This window comes from Equus quagga, chromosome 7 (genome assembly GCF_021613505.1).
Source record: "Equus quagga isolate Etosha38 chromosome 7, UCLA_HA_Equagga_1.0, whole genome shotgun sequence".
NCBI lineage: Eukaryota > Metazoa > Chordata > Mammalia > Perissodactyla > Equidae > Equus > Equus quagga.
In genome coordinates, this window is record NC_060273.1 from 134,466,894 (window position 1) to 134,484,331 (window position 17,438).

Below are 17,438 nucleotides of genomic sequence, written 5' to 3' on the forward strand. Positions count from 1 at the left end.
GGCCTTGGTGCCATGGCAGGCGCTCCTGCTGGCTGGGATGGCGTTCACCTGCAGTCTGGGCTGTCCCTGCCTCCTCTTAGAGTAGCACTGGCCACTGTGTGAAGACCCACGACCTGGCTCACTGCTGCTGGGGAGGTAGGGGAGTGCTCACCTATCTCCACTGCTTCCAAGGGACCCAGTCCATCCACCTTCAGATGCGTAGCTGCATGAGTCTCTCAGGTGCCCTGCTGAGCTCTGTGGGTATCCTCTGTTGGTCAATGAATGTCTGTTTAGTTATAATTCAGAAGGGGAGACATAAAGGCAACAGCTCACTCTGCCACATTGCTGGCATCACTTCTCTAAAATTTTTATACGTGCACACACAGAGCAGTCTATATATCTTTAGAATAACTGATTTACTAGTTATCATTTTTATGGTATGTCTGGATCATGGAGCTGTGTCATATAATCAGATAAAACACTATTATTCTTAAAGTGTTATTTATTGATGACATTAATTTTGTCAATACACGAGTCAATTCAGATACACTATTTGACAATAGGGAAACTGATTTTAAAATCCAGGAATTGTCAGGACATTAAATTGGAAAGTATAACACTTTAAGATACTATTTTGTCTTCTAGATCTTAGAGAACTTTGGTAACATACTTAGAGCATGAATGGAAGTGTGTATACAAAGACTAAGGAAGGAGAGGGAAAACACAGTGACATGGTTTAATGCCATGCATAATCTGCCCACCTTTCCTACCCGTGTGCTGTGTGCTTTCCTTCTTTTCCCAAGTTCTCTTAAACTAGCTTATCACAGCCCTGGGGCATTTTCATGTGCTGTTGCTTAGATGGAATCTCAGTCAGGGCTGCCATCCTTCCTGATCCTATTCACCAGGCTTTACCCTCAGGGCTTAGATTAAATATGATTTCTTCCTGGAAGCCTCTCCTGAAACCAGAATAGATTTGTTTTTCCTGTTACAAAATGTCAAATTCTGCACCTTTTCCTTTTTACACTTCTTGTTATTTTAATTACAGCTTTTTTTTTTATTAATGTTATGATAGATTACAACCTTGTGAGATTTCAGTTGTACATTTTTGTTAGTCATGTTGTGGGTACACCACTTCCGCCTTTGTGCCCTCCCCCCAACCCCCCCCCCCCACCCCTTTTCCCTGGTAACCACCGATCAGATCTCCTTGTCAATATATTAACTTCCACCTATGAGTGGAGTCATATAGAGTTCGTCTTTCTCTGACTGGCTTATTTCGCTTAACATAATACCCTCGAGGTCCATCCACGTTGCTGTGAATGGGCCAATTTTGTCTTTTTTTATGGCTGAGTAGTATTCCATTGTGTATATATACCATATCTTCTTTATCCAATCATCAGTTTCTGGGCATGTAGGTTGGTTCCACGTCTTGGCTATTGTAAATAATGCTGCGATGAACATAGGGGTGCAACGGACTCTTGGGATTTCTGATTTCAGGTTCTTAGGATAGATACCCAGTAATGGGATGGCTGGGTCATAGGGTATTTCTATTTTTAACTTTTTGAGAAATCTCCATACTGTTTTCCATAGTGGCTGTACCAGTTTGCATTCCCACCAACAGTGTATGAGGGTTCCTTTTTCTCCACAACCTCTCCAACATTTGTCACTCTTGGTTTTGGATGTTTTTGCCAATCTAATGGGTGTAAGGTGATATCTTAGTGTAGTTTTGATTTGCATTTCCCTGATGATTAGCGATGATGAACATCTTTTCATGTGTCTATTGGCCATATTCATATCTTCTTTTGAGAAATGTCTGTTCATGTCCTCTGCCCATTTTTTGATCGGGTTGTTTGTTTTTTTGTTGTTAAGCCGTGTGAGTTCTTTGTATATTATGGAGATTAACCCTTTGTCGGATAAGTGGCTTGTAAATATTTTTTCCCAATTAGTGAGCTGTTTTCTTGTTTCAATCCTGTTTTCCCTTGCCTTGAAGAAGCTCTTTAGTCTGATGAAGTCCCATTTGTTTATTCTTTCTATTGTTTCCCTCAGCTGAGGAGTTATAGTGTCCGAAAAGATTCTTTTGAAACTGATGTCAAAGAGTGTACTGCCTATATTCTCTTCCAGAAGACTTATTGTTTCAGGCCTAATCTTTAGGTCTTTGATCCATTTTGAGTTTATTTTGGTGTGTGGTGAAAAAGAATGGTCAATTTTCAATCTTTTGCATGTGGCTGTCCAGTTTTCCCAGCACCATTTGTTGAAGAGACTTTCTTTTCTCCATTGTAGGCCCTCTGCTCCTTTGTCGAAGATTAGCTGTCCATAGATGTGTGGTTTTATCTCTGGGCTTTCAATTCTGTTCCATTGATCTGTGGACCTGTTTTTGTACCAGTACCATGCTGTTTTGATCACTGTAGCTTTGTAATATGTTTTGAAATCGGGGATTGTGATTCTGCCGGCTTTGTTTTTCTTGCTCAGGATTGCCTTAGCAATTTGGGGTCTTTTGTTGCCCCATATGAATTTTAGGATTCTTTGTTCAATTTCTGTGAAGAATGTTCTTGGGATTCTGATTGGGATAGCGTTGAATCTGTAGATTGCTTTAGGTAGTATGGACATTTTAACTATGTTTATTCTTCCAGTCCATGTGCATGGAATGTCTTTCCATGTCTTTATGTCGTCATCAATTTCTTTCAAGAAAGTCTTGTAGTTTTCATTGTATAGATCCTTCACTTCCTTGGTTAAGTTTATCCCAAGGTATTTTATTCTTTTCATTGCAATTGTGAATGGGATTGAGTTCTTGAGTTCTTTTTCTGTTAGTTCATTGTTAGTGTATAGAAATGCTACTGATTTATATATGTTGATTTTATACCCTGCTACTTTGCTGTAGTTGTTGATTATTTCTAATAGTTTTCTATGGATTCTTTGGGGTTTTCTATATATAAGATCATGCTGTCTGCAAACAGCGAGAGTTTTACTTCTTCATTGCCTATTTGGATTCCTTTTATTTCTTTTTCCTGCCGAATTGCTCTGGCCAACACCTCCAGTACTATGTTGAATAGGAGTGGTGAAAGTGGGCACCCTTGTCTTGTTCCTGTCCTCAGAGGGATGGCTTTCAGTTTTTGTCCATTGAGTATGATGTTGGCTGTGGGTCTGTCATATATGGCCTTTATTATGTTGAGGTACTTTCCTTCTATACCCATTTTATTGAGGGTTTTTATCATAAATGGGTGTTGGATCTTGTCGAATGCTTTCTCTGAATCTATTGAGATGATCATGTGGTTTTTGTTTTTCATTTTGTTGATGTAGTGTATCACGTTGATTGACTTGCAGATGTTGAACCATCCCTGTGTCCCTGGTATAAATCCCACTTGATCATGGTGTATAATCTTTTTGATGTATTGCTGTATTCGGTTTGCCAAAATTTTGTTGAGGATTTTTGCATCTATGTTCATCAGTGATATCGGCCTGTAGTTCTCCTTCTTTGTGTTGTCCTTGTCAGGTTAGGGGATCAGAGTGATGTTGGCTTCATAGAATGTGTTAGGGAGTACTCCATCTTCCTCAATTTTCTGGAATAGTTTGAGAAGAATAGGTATTAAGTCTTCTTTGAATGTTTGGTAGAATTCTCCAGAGAAGCCGTCTGGTCCTGGACTCTTATTTTTGGGGAGGTTTTTGATTACCATTTCTATTTCCTTACTTGTGATTGGCCTATTCAGATTCTCCATTTCTTCCTGATTCAGTTTGGGGAGATTGTAGGAGTCTAGGAATTTGTCCATTTCTTCCAGCTTGTTCAATTTGTTGGCATATAGTTTTTCATAGTATTCTCTTATGATCCCTTGTATTTCATTGGTATCTGTTGTGATTTCTCCTCTCTCATTCCTAATTTTATTGATTTGAGATTTCTCTCTTCTTTTCTTGGTGAGTCTGGCTAAAGGTTTGTCGATTTTGTTAATTTTTTCGAAGAACCAACTCTTTGTTTCATTGATCCTTTCTATTGTCTTTTTTGTTTCAATATCGTTTATTTCTGCTCTTATTTTTATTATTTCCCTCCTTCTACTGACTCTGGGCTTTGTTTGTTCTTCTTTTTCTAGTTCTGTTAGGTGTCGTTTGAGGTTGCTTATGTGAGCTTTTTCTTGTTTAGTGAGGTGAGCCTGTATTGCGATGAATTTCCCTCTTAGGACTGCTTTTGCTGCATCCCAGATGATTTGGTATGTTGTATTCTCATTTTCATTTGTCTCCAGATAATATTTGATTTCTTCTTTAATTTCTTCAATGATCCATTGTTTGTTCAGAAGCGTGTTGTTTAGTCTCCACATTTTTGCACCTTTCTCTGCTTTTTTCTTGTAGTTGATTTCTAGTTTAATAGCATTATGATCAGAAAAGATAATTGATATTATTTCAACTCTCTTGTATTTATTGATGTTTGCTTTGATTCCCAAAATATGGTCAATCCTTGAGAATGTTCCATGTGCACTTGAGAAGAATGTGTAACCTGCTGTTTTTGGATGAAGTGTTCTCTATATATCTATTAAGTCCATCTGGTCTAATTTTTCATTTAATTCTGTTATTTCCTTGTTGATTTTCTGTCTGGATGTTCTGTCCATTGGTGTTAATGGTGTGTTGAGGTCCCCTACTATTATTGTATTGTTGTTGATGTCTTCTTTTAGTTCTGTTAAGAGTTGCTTTACAAATTTTGGTGCTCCTGTGTTGGGTGCGCATATATTTATAAGTGTTATGTCTTCTTGGTGGAGAGCCCCTTTTATCATTATATACTGTCCCTCTTTGTCTTTCTTTATCTGTTTTGCTTTGAAGTCTACCTTGTCTGATATTAGTATAGTGACACCCGCTTTCTTTTGTTCATTATTAGCTTGGAGTATTGTTCTCCATCCCTTCACTCTGAGTCTGTGTTTGTCTTTGGGGCTGAGGTGTGTTTCCTGGAGGCAGCATATTGTTGGGTCTTGTTCTTTGATCCATCCTGCCACTCTGTGTCTTTTGATTGGGGAGTTCAATCCATTTACATTTAGAGTGATTATTGAGATGTGGGGGCCTACCACTACCATTTTATGTCTTGTTTTCCAGTTTTCTTCAATTTCCTTTGTTTCTCGTCCCATGGTTTAATCTGTTCTGATGAAGAGCTGCTACTCTCTATTGTTGTCCTTCTACTTATCTCCTCTGCTCTTGGTTTTGTAGCCCCTTTCCTTTTTTTGATTTTTCAGGAATGAGGGTTTTCCTGAGGATTTCCTGAAGAGGGGGTTTTGTGGCAATGAACTCCCTTAATTTTTGTTTATCTGGGAAAGTTTTTATTTCTCCATCGTATTTGAAGGATATTTTCGCTGGGTAGAGAATTCTCGGCTGTAGATTTTTGTCCTTCAGATTTTTGAATATATCATTCTACTCTCTTCTAGCCTGTAAAGTTTCTGCTGAGAAATCTGCTGATAGCCTGATGGGGGTTCCTTTCTAAGTTAGTTTCTTTTGCCTGGCTGTCCTTAGTATTTTCTCCTTGTCGTTGACTTTTGCTAGCTTATGCCGTGGGGTTGGTCTTCTTGCATTGATAAAGTTTGGAGATCTATTGGCTTCTGTCACCTGAAGATCCATCTCTCTCACCAGATTTGGGAAGTTCTCAGCCATTATTTCTTTGAATAGGCTTTCTGCCCCTTTCTCCTTCTCTTCTCCCTCTGGTATACCTATAATCCTTATGTTGCATCTCCTAATTGTGTCTGATAATTCTTGGAGAGTTTCTTCATTTCTTTTTAGTCTTACTTCTCTCTCCTCCTCTGCCTGCAGCATTTCTATATTCCCATCTTCCAAATTGCTAATTCTTTCCTCCATATTATCGGCCCTACTGTTCAGTGCATCTAGATTTTTCTTAATCTCCTCTATTGCGTTCTTCATTTCCAGTATTTCTGTTTGGTTCTTCTTTATCACGTCAAACTCTTTTGTGACATAACTCCTGAACTCGTTGAGTTGTCTATCTGAATTCTCTCTTAACTCATTGAGTATTTTAATGATGGCTGTTTTGAAGTCATCGTCATTTAGGTTATATATCTCATTTTCTTTGGGATTGTTTTCTGTGTATTTGTTATTTTCCCTCTGTTCTGGAGATTTAATGTATTTTTTCATATTGCTTGATGTTGTTGATTTGTGCCTCCACATAGAGATAGAGTTTAGTTGCTCCTTCCACTTGTTCCTGCTGGTGTGGTGGGGGAGCAGCTGTTTATACCGCACCAACCAGGAACCCTATCTGCAGTTGCTAACTGGGCCTGGGCCCCTCCTCATAGTCACAGTGGTCCTTTCGATTCCCTCTTCTGCCGTGGGGGCTGTCACGGGGGGGCTTCAGGCTGCTGGTGCCTACTGTTGCAGCCCACCTAGACATGCTCCCTCCTTGGGGTCTGCAACGGTGTTATGGGCTTTTCCAGCGGCCAGGGGTAGGATCACTTATATTTGCCGCTCCGTCACTGTCGGTACCCACAAAATCTCACTTGTCCACTATGGGTCGCAGCAGAGCTATTGGCATCTTCTACAGTCTGTGGTTAGCTCACCTAGCTATGCTGCTTTTGTCCCGGGATCTTCCAGCCTTGTGGCTGCCGGATGGGTGCTCTCTACTAGTGCTGTGCAGAGACTTTCCCTGAGGCTGCTGTGAGCCTGTAGGGTTTTCCCCTAGGCTACGGAGCTGGGTCGCTGGAACTTCACCCAGCCCCAGTCCTGTTCTCCAGGAACTCGGGGAGTGCTTTGCCCTGTCTGGGGGATAGGCGGAGATCCTGATTTCAGTGGTAGCTGGTCAGCTGCTGCCCTGCCTGATATTCTCCTCTCCGGGACCCTCCCGGTGTTGTGGATGCTGGGCGTAGCCCCTCCGCTAATAGCAGACAGAGAGTTTTGTCTGCTGCCCGAGCGGAACTCTGGAGCTTCCCCTCTAGGGCACGGAGCCGGCCTCTGGAGCTTCACTCAGCCCCAGTCCTCTCCGAGATCTCCCGCAATCCCTTGCCCCATGGGGTGGGCAATGGCAGCTGGGGGTCACCTCACCCTCTGGGATTCTCTCCGGGACTTTCCCGGAATTGTGAATGCTGGGAGTGGCCCCTCCACTAATGGCAGACAGAGAGTTTTGTCTGCTGCCCGGGTGGAACTCTGGAGCTTCCCCTCCGGGGCGCGGAGCCGGCCTTTGAAAGTTCCCCCAGCCCCAGTCCTCTCTGAGATCTCTGGCAATCCCTTTCCCCAGTGTGCAGGCAGTGGCAGCCTGGGGGCCGCCGTACCCTCAGTGATTCTCTCTGGGACCCTCCGGGCGCCGTGAACACTAGGCGGGATCTCCCCGCCAATGGTGGGGCGAGACTCTCCCCGTGGGCTCAGGTGTGTAACTCTAGAGTTTCCCTCTGCGTTTAGGAGTAATTGCGGGAGGTTTAGGTAGGGTTCTGGTCACCTGTTTCCACCGTCGCTCCTCTGGTGTGTGCTCGCTCCTGCCCTAGGTGTGTGTTGATCTTCTGGGGGCGTCCATTGGAAGACAGCCACTTGCAGGTACGAGCCTGTTCAGTCAGGCTCGGAGAGTTTTCACCTATCTCCACATCCTCCCTGAGGGAAGTCTGTCCGCCTTCCGATGTATAGTCGTGTGGGTCTCTCAGACGTCCTCAGATGCTGTTCTGGATATCCTTTGTTAAGCGATGAGTGTCCAAATAATTGTAAACTCGAAGGGGGAGAGCAAAGAGGACTACTCACGGTGCCATCTTGGATCCTCCTTTAATTACAGCTTTTGAGTAACTGTCTGTTTTAATCTCTCTGAGTCCAGAGAACATGGCTAATTTGTTCATGTCTCAATCCACAGCTCTTATCCAGAGTAAAATCTGGCAAGGAGGGGAAGCTCAATAAACATTTGTTGGATTAATTAATCTTCGCTCAGCTTCTTCGCTGTCTCCAGTAGATGTATTCAGTATGCAATAATTATAAAACCATGTCCTGGGTCCTCGTGTTTCTCTGCATGGTAATGGCATGGGACGTTGTCCCAATGGGAGGTGCCCATGCCTCAGAGGACATCTCTCCAGAGGTCCTTCCTGCTGATAGATTCTGAGAATAATCAGCTTATTTTTCCTGTTAACCTCTGACCTTCAAAAATCCAGAGTGTACAGAATACACTTGCATGACACACACATCCTACCCTGGTGGAGCAGTGGATGCTCTCAGATCCTTCTGCAGGCATTGCACTGAGAAGTCTGGTTAGTACATGAAACACGTGCATGGGTCTGACAGGTAGTCCCTAAATGTGAGGATTCTTTGGGTGAACACCATGATGGAAAAAAAAAATGTAAGACTCTCTGTCCACGCTGAGATACCATTGATCAAAGTTAATACCTCTCCACAATATTAAATATAATGTTCTATTTATTGGCTATAAAATAGAGATGGGGCCTAATGTGCTATTTTCGACTTAAATCCTCATGCTCTATCTTATAATATTTAAGACTTCTGCATTTGGAAGCTATATTAATAGCTTAGCATTTTTATCTACCTATTAGATCAATGTAACACAAATATTAATAAAAGATAGGAGTGTAAATTTTACCTATTCAATAAGTTGCTTCTGAGGGATCATAAGCATTTTAAGAGTGGCTCGATAAGTGAATAAGCAGGCTATATTTAAGTGCTTCTTTCATGAATGTATGAAGAAAGTAAAGAATGAATGAAAAAAGGAGGAGAGCAAGAGAGGGAGAGAGGAAAACACAACACGGGGCCAAAATAAATGTGGAGGAAAAACCTGTATTTATAAAACAGTAGTTCACAAGCAATGGAAAAATTAAAACTGAGCACAGAAAACCTGTTTTCTGGCTGATGGGCACACATCTGTTTTGACTTAAGTCCCTAGGAAACCTCAGGGGGTCTCTTTTACTCATGTATCTGGCCACTGTGCTGGGAAACCTCCTCCTCCTCACCCAGCCTGCCCTGGACCAGCCTGTCTGCCCTCCCAGGTATTTCTTCCTGAAGAACCTGTCTCTTGGCTCTCCCTCCTCTCTGCCACCATCTGTAAAACCATCCACAATGCTCTGCCTCAGGGCATCTCCATGCTGTTGCCAGGTTGTGCCTCACAGACATCTTCCATGAGTTTGTCGCAGCCATGGAGCTCTTCCTTCTCGCTGCCATGTCCGATGACTGCTTTGCTGTCACCTGCCACCCCTGCACTACGAGGTGGTCATGAGCCCCAGGTCCTGCATGGGCATGATGGCTGCCTGTTGGCTTCCATCTTTGTTCTTTTGTCTCAAGATTGCTTTGGCTATTTGGAGTCTGTTGGGAAAGGCCATCCAGAAGACACAACCACAGGTTTGACCCCAGATCATTGGAGCTGGCCCCCCCCATCTTTGGAATGTGGGTTCTGCTTCTTTCCCCACTGCCAGAAGCTGCCCCGAGGATACAGCCTTAAGGTAGTAATGTGGTGACGATGCCATCTGGATGGGTACTGACTAAACCCAGTTAAGGCCCCCTGTGTGCGTGACTGAACCCAGTTAGGGCCTCTATATAAACTTTTTTAAAAATTCTTTTTTTTTTAGATTTTTATTTTTAACTTTTTAAAATTGAGGTAACGTTTGTTAAAACATCATTAAAATTTCAGGTGTACATCATTATATTTCAACTTCTGTATAGACTACATCATATTCACCCCAAAAGAAGAACATTGTTTAATTTCCAAATATTGAGCATTTTCAAACTATCATTCTGTCATTGATTTCTTTTTTAATGTCATTGTCATGTGAGAACATACTTTGCATAATTTTTAATTTTAAATTTTTTTTTCATTTTTCTTTTATGGTCCACACCATGGACTGTCTCAAAGAATATTCCATGTCAACTTCTGTAGAAAGTGTATTCTCCTCTTACCGGCCAACGTTTTCTGTACATGTCAATTAGACCAAAGTGAGTGATAGCGAGTTTCAGGTCTTACTGATTTTTTTCCCTGCAATCTCTGTCAATAACTGGTAGTAAGGTGTTGAAGTCTCCAACTCTAACTGTGGGTTTGTCTGTTTCTCCTTGCAGTTCTGTCAATTTTTGCCTCCAATATTTTGATGCTCTGTGATCCAGTGCATACATGTTGAGTGATTTTGTTTCTTCTTGGAGAATTGACCCCTTTAATATTACATAATGTCCTTCTTTATTCCTGATTAATTTCCTTGTTCTAAAGTCTTCTTTGAAATTAATAGAGCTAGTCTAGCTTTCTTTTGCTTAGTTTTGACATGATATATTTTCCCCATTTATTTATTTTTAATCTATCAATGTTTTATATTTAAAGTTGGTTTCTTGTAACTATACGTAGACAACATACAGATGTTGATGTTTCTAAACCCACTCTGACAATTTCTGTAATTCAGTTGGTCTGACCGTTCACATTTAAAGTGATTATTGACATAGATTATATCTACCATGTTTGTTACTGTTGTCTATTTGTTGCAATTTTTCTTTTCTAAATTTCCTCCTTTTTCTCCCTTCTCTGTTTTTTTGTTGAGAGTTTTATATGATTTCATTTTTTCTTCTCTCAGTATATCAATTATACTTATTTTTATAAGTATTTACTCTTTGCCTTTAAGTTTCTGAAACACATTTCTAACTGATCTCAGTCACCTTCAAAGAGCAGTAACCACTCGTGTAGTGGAGGCAGTTGATAGGAGACTATTTACCTTCATTTCATTTTCCTGGTGGCTGACGAGTGGTTACTTGTACAGAAAATGGTAACTCTCTCTATTTTTTGGCTTTTAAAATGTTGTAAATTATTTATACATCAAATTGTGTACTTATAAATTCCATTTGATTGTGTCATCAGATCACACAGAAACATTGTTGTTTCCATTTACTTCAATGATGCTTAACAAGAGGGAAATGCCAAAAACTAAGAAATGTTTGAACTAAAAAATTGTGGACACATCTTTTATTGGTAAAGGAAGTAGTTTTGATTTATTCTACACATAAAAATGAATAATGGAAAGGTTTTCACTTAGATGTACAGCATTTTGAGTCGTATTCAATAAAATCATTCTAGTTGGAGTTAGGTAGATCAGCAGGGAAGGGAACAAGAAGAGCGTCAGGAACTCAAACTGAGATGCAACGAGAGATAATCCAGTTGTGATATAAAGAGGACACGAGCTGTAAAAAATAAGGAAAATGGAATTGAAATATGAAGGTATGTGTGAGAAACACTGCACAAAGTGGGTGAAAAGTTCTGATTGCATTATATATAATTTTTGAAGAAGAAAAGTTAATAATTACTCCCAGATGTTGAACCAGGGTGCCATGATTGTGTTACTAAGCAAGAAATGGAATACGAACTTTTTACTGAGGAGTAAACCCGGGAATATGTAGGATGAAGACATGTCTCTGATAAGTTGATCTGAACAAATTCATATGTGGAAAGGGATTGAAATACTTCACTGAAAAGAGATGAACAAAGTTGGACCAGAAGAAGAAAATAAATAGAACGGGAAGCTCTGGGCCTAGAGACAATGGTCCATGCTGAAATCCGATTGCAGGGTTGGCGGTGACTGTGTCATTAGCGATAAGAGTAGCTGCTCTGAAATTATGTCAAACCCCAAAGGGACATTTCAGCATGAAGACAGAGATCCTTTGGATTGATGTCTTAAAATTATTTCTGTGATCAATGGGAATCCTTAAGCAGAAATCTACAAACCGTACGTTCTTCATAATGAAATGGATGGAGACATGAAGGACCTGGTCAAGAAGAGCATTCCACGTGAAGCTGCCAATCAATCACTACAACAACAGTGTTTGTAAGAGTTCTAAACCTGTCGCAGCTCTACAGCCTGAGAAAAGGGATTCAGGCAGCCCTGTCTAGTTGGCCATGTCCTTCGATGTGAAATTCAGGTTCTATAAATGCAGGTGAGAGTCAGAGGGAATGGTCCAGTCCACACCAGTCAGGATAGCAAAATTCAAATTGGGCAAAAATGATAGAGGTCACCTTATAATTTCACATTAATGAGCAGACATAATGTGTGTTAATTGGCTATACATCATGGTCTCTAAGTACCTTGTGGCCTGAAACATTTCTACGTTTGTCTGTCTAGCCCCAGAGTCTAACAAGGCATAAAGCTCTTGGTTTTGTGTTTCACGTGACTGAAAGGACTCAGTTTTTAGTTGCTTAGATGTAGACAGAACACTCTAAGCTCCATAACATGTTGTTACTGAGCAAGAGATCATGAGAAAAAACCCTCACTAGTATAAATATGGACTCCAAATAAACAGGAAATATTTTTAGGTTCTTGATTGGAAGGTCCTGGGTTTCATTTTTGTTTTGTAGTTGGGATTTTCAGATTTTGTAACTGTCTTGTTATTGCATCTGTCCCGAGACCCTCGATGTGCTGTGAATGAGGCACCACAGCTGATGAGTGAGATTATTTTCATTTGCACCATCTTTCAACTCCCTCCTTTCTCTTCTCTGAATCTGGGGCTCCTTTGTTCTTTTGTTTGTCCGACCATTTATTTGTTTTCTCTGTTAGCCCTTCATTCCTTCACTTAGGAAATAGTCATTGAGTCGTTTTATCTTTCCACAGTCGATGGTGCTGGAATACATGTATTATCACATCCAAGGAAATGATTCTCTGATAAACTCAGACTGGATTCACATCCCAATAGCGAATCCGCTAATTCCATTTCTATTCTATTGATGTTCTATTTATCTCTCTTTGATATTCAATTGACGCTTGCAAAACACTTATAAAACTGAGATAGCCATCGTCTACACCCTTGAAACTGACTCCTCATGATCTAATAATGTTAACGACCATAAGAAAAGTATGTGATGAGGAACCATACCACGTGGCATGCACTGCCTAGGTCTTTCATATATACAATCACAATGATTTTATGAAATTTTGGGAGGTAGTAATGACTAAGTTCACTTCCCAGATGAGGAAATCGAGTGTTTATGTGACTGTGTCTGATCGTGCACCCAGTGATTGACGGCAAATGTATTCTAGTTTAGTTTGCAGAAACACTGCTGGTCTTGGTTTTCGTTTACTTTCTTGCCTCAGAAGAAATTCAATGTTGGTCTTTCTTCCTTTTTTTGTGTTTTGGTACTCTGAAGTTTATGCAGTCAGGTAGGAAGACTCGTAGTTGGAGATTTAGAGTATCCTCAATATCCAAAAAATGTTGCAGGGGGACAAGCATCCATATGGAGCTTCACCCCTGTGGGAGTGATGGAATTAATATTCAGATACAGGAAAGAAATCTTCCCGCAGGCCTCATGGAGAGTGAATAGGGAAGTTAATCCTAATCAGAAAGAAGACAGGACAAGCATTGGGGAAGTCCTGCCCTTTTACAGGACTTTCAGCAGTAGTATCTAGGGTTTAAATATCTTGGGGAATTTGATCCTCAGTCCAATCAGACATGAGTGAGATAAGGCATGACGTCAGGAGTGAAACTATGCCCCATGATTGCGTAGGGAATCTGTGCCAGAGCTCACAATTGAGTAGAACCCTGGTGGATGTGGAGCGAGTGAAGGAGACGGGAGAAGGGTATTTGAGACGGGGGTGCAAACACAAAGGTGGCTCGAGGGGCAGCTCGAGAGTCAACATAAAGAGAGCAGAAGGTGGCTTCTGAAAGTGGAAGAAACTGAAAAGGGCTACCAAGTTTGACCATGTTATGGGGTAGCTAGAAATACATACAAAGGTGTCAAGTATTTAGACACAAGAAAATACAGAGTCAGGAAACGTGGCAATGGTGTAGCAGGACACTTGGATGAAGATACCGACCTGTCAACATTGTGTGATCTTTTAATGCACAAAAATACATTCAATATGAAATATATGACAGAGAAAGTTTCAGAACAGGGAGACAAAATAATATCTGGAAAGCAGAGTAATGATCTGCTGATCGGTGCAGATAAGTCTTTGTATGTCACAGAGGAAGTGGCATTGAACGTGCAGACAGTAGTGGGGAGTGTTCATTACAAAGCATGAAAATGAAGGAAAGGTCCTTGACGTCTGAAATGTCAAATGGCTTGAGGGGGTAGCTAACGGTGAGGATACGTATAACCGAGTTTCCTGTGATAAAAGGTAATGCAAGCGACTCTACAAACCTTGGTCTTTATTACAGAAGTGGCGCGAGTCACTGTAGGATTTTCTTTCTAGTAAGATCATATCAAGATCTATATATTGGAAAGATAAACTGCTACTTTGTTGACAAGAATTCAAGGAGCAGCAGAGGTAGGATATGGAAGGAAACAGTATTCAACAGAGCACCGTGGATTCTGACGACTTTACCCACGGAAAATGCCGGTGGTGGGGGAGGAGGAGGGCGTATGCTTCGGCACCGAGACCACCCTCCACGCCTCGTTCATCACCACTTGGATTGTATCTGGAGGGCTACCACGTAAAATGTTGTTTGAAGAAAGTGTTCTTCCTTCAAAAAAAAAAAGGAAACTTGGAAAACCACTGAATTGAATAAGTAGATTCCAGGAAAGAGATCGTGAAACCCTGGGCTAAGAAGAGAAGGCATGTAAGGGATCAATGATACACGTAGGGAAAAAATGAGAACCTGGGATTAATCACGTTTCGAAAGACAAAGATCAAAGATGAAATAAGAACAACTTCAAAAGTTTCAGCCTGGGGAGCTGAGCGGAAGATGGCACAAATATGTGAAGTAGGAGCAATAGAAAGAACAGTTTGATGGTTGAGGAGAAGGAAGAAGCAGATTTTAGAAATGTTAGAAAGGAAGGGCTTGTGCCACATCAGGTCAATGTGGTCAAGAGAAAGTTGGAAATTCAAGAGTAGGGTCATTACATGAGGATGATGACAAACATGAGAGTCATAATGAAAGCTCAGGAAATACACGGATTCTTCCAGGTATAGTGGATGGGAAGGTTGTCCTTTTACAAGAAGACTCTCATGATAAAACCTGGAGAAATATCAAAATTTACGTGGTGCTGAGTTAGAAGAGTCCAGCAAAGGCTGGTGGACCTTCTTTGGAGAGAGAAGAGACACAGCTCCATTGCGATGTGGGAAGACACCTGCCATTGGCCAGGCCAACAGTAGATGGTGTCAGAGGAGGCAGAAGGGAGATGAGGGACGGAGCGATATTTGACTTTAACTACCAGTCACAGAACTTCTAAAAATGCCACCAAGTGTCGCTTCCAGGACTCAGTGCTTTCTTCGACAGTACAGTTTCTGCAGGGCAACCTTCATATCTTTGTTCCTCAGACAGTAGATGACAGGATTCAAAGTGGGTGTGAGAATGGAGTAAAACACAGATGCCAGGCGACCCTGGGTTGGGGAGTATTGGGAGGCAGGCCTCAAGTACACGAGGCTTCCGGTTCCATAAAACAAAACAACTGTGGTCAGATGAGAGGAGCAGGTGGAGAAGGATTTCCACCTCCCGTCCACAGAGGGGATCCGGGCAATCGTGGAGATGATCCAGACGTAGGAGAGGGCTGTTAGGGCAAAGGAACTCATGACAATGCAGCTGCTCACAGCAAAGCCCACTTCCTCATTGAGGCGGTAATCAGTGCAGGCAAGTCTCATGACAGGAGGAATGTCACAGAAGAAATGTTCAATGAGGTTGGGCCCACAGAAGGGGAGGGAGAAGGTGTTGAGTGTGTGGAAGGCTGAGTAGATGGCCCCGCTCCCCCAGGCTGTGACAACCAGCACAGAGCAAAGCTTCTCGCTCATGATGGCCCCATAGAGCAGGGGCCTGTAGATGGCCAAGCACTGGTCATAGGCCATGGCTGTGAGCAGGAAGCACTCGGTGGGACCAAGTGTAATAAACACGTAAAGCTGAGCTACACACTCAAGGTAGGAAATGACCCCTGACCCCGTGAGGGAGGTGGCCAGGGCCTTGGGGATGGTGACCGAGGTGTAGCACATGTCCAGAAAAGACAGGTTCTTCAGGAAATAGTACATGGGGCAGTGGAGCTGGCATTCCCTAATCACAGCTGTGATGATGGAGAAGTTCCCCAGGAGGCCAAACAGGTAGACAAACGAGAAAAATAAGATCAACACAGATCTCAGTTCAGGGACATCTGAGAAGCCTCTGAGGATGAATTGAGTCACTCTTGTCTGATTGGACATTCCCACTGTTCTTGAAGCTTTATTCAGATGTGGTGGCTGCATCGCGCTGAGTGAGGAAGCACATAGGAAACCAGTTCGAACCACGTCCGTGCAGATCCACTTTGTCTACACAGCTCTGTCTTCTAACAGTGGAGACATCAGACCTATAAGCAGTTTATTGAAATGATACTATTTCAATGAATCACGTGATTATGCTGATGAACCAATTTGTATTTTCTGCAAGTGGTCGAGTCTGACTGCATTGCTTGATAATGATCTTGTACAGAAAACAGAGAGAGAGAGATTGAGAGAGAGACGACTGGCAAAGTTCTCTTCCTCTTTCTTTCCTCCATATCACCTTCTCTCTCAGCCTCTCCTCTACTGGTGCCCATTCCTTTGATCTTCCTAAAATACTGATTTTTTGAGGGATCTTCCTCTGATCAACTTAAACATAGTGTGAATAAGACCCATTGAAAAATGTCTTCTTTTAAATGAATATATTGAATCTAAAATACTTGATTCTTAGGCTTATATTTGCAAATGTTTCCTGTCTGTCTCAGTTAAGATTAAAGTGTCTACGACATGCCAGGGAAGAGGGAATACGGAACTGGAGAGCCTGGGCATCGCATTCTCATCTTTGATTCTCAAAGCTTCTGTCTACATTAATGGTTAATAAAAATTGGAGAGTGTCATTGGCTGAGACTGTCCTCTCACTAACTCTGTGCCAACCAGGTGGGGAAGTGGAACCCAGGCTCACAGGATGATCCAGAGTGTAGGAGGCAGGCTGGGTGGTGCTGCAGGCATGTCCCTGGGCAGCTGTTGGGGCAGTGTTAGGATTTCCTGGGAACAGCGAGATCTGTGCCATGTCCCGGGAAATGGCAAGGTTTGTAGAAAGCTTACCATGTGGAATTCTTTCAGTGGTGTAGAAGGGACTTGGGATCTTTTCCCACCTGGCAGTCCTGATCTGGCCCACCAGATATGGCTCCTGTCAAATGGAAGGGGTGGCAGGCGGGATGGTGTTGGGGGAGTAGGCAAAGAGGGCCTGGTGAAAACCCCAAGTTGCATGCAGCTCTGAAAATAAAATATCACAGAAACGCCACCAGCACAATCTCATTCCCCTGAAAAGGCAGGGGATGGAACTAGGAAACAGCCTCCCCACTGAGAAGAGAAGCTCCTAGGTCGTCACAGAGGCAACAGTGTCAACAGGATGTGCGGATGGCTGGGGTCAGCAAGACACAGACGAGCCTGTGGCTACCGGTTCCTGGTGCAAAGGCCAGGAGGTGATTGTGCTCCTTGACTGAAGCTAAGCCCGGGTGGCTGCGGGCTGATGTCTCCTCCCTCTCCCTCCCCTTCCCCAATCGGCCCCTTGTCTGGGAAGGCCCAGGCCCGATAGACCCCGGGCCTGGGTTTTGGAAGAGGCACGTGTCAAATGCTGATGGGCTTCCATCTATG

General features: G+C 42.4%; 1 protein-coding gene across 1 annotated transcript; it reads right to left on the reverse strand.

Annotated features, from left to right (window-relative positions):
- Positions 1-15,080: 15,080 nt before the first annotated feature.
- On the reverse strand, positions 15,081-16,007 carry LOC124241639 (olfactory receptor 2G3-like). The gene has a single exon (XM_046665558.1). It carries the CDS (start codon positions 16,005-16,007, stop codon positions 15,081-15,083), a length of 927 nt encoding a protein of 308 aa, XP_046521514.1.
- Positions 16,008-17,438: the final 1,431 nt, after the last annotated feature.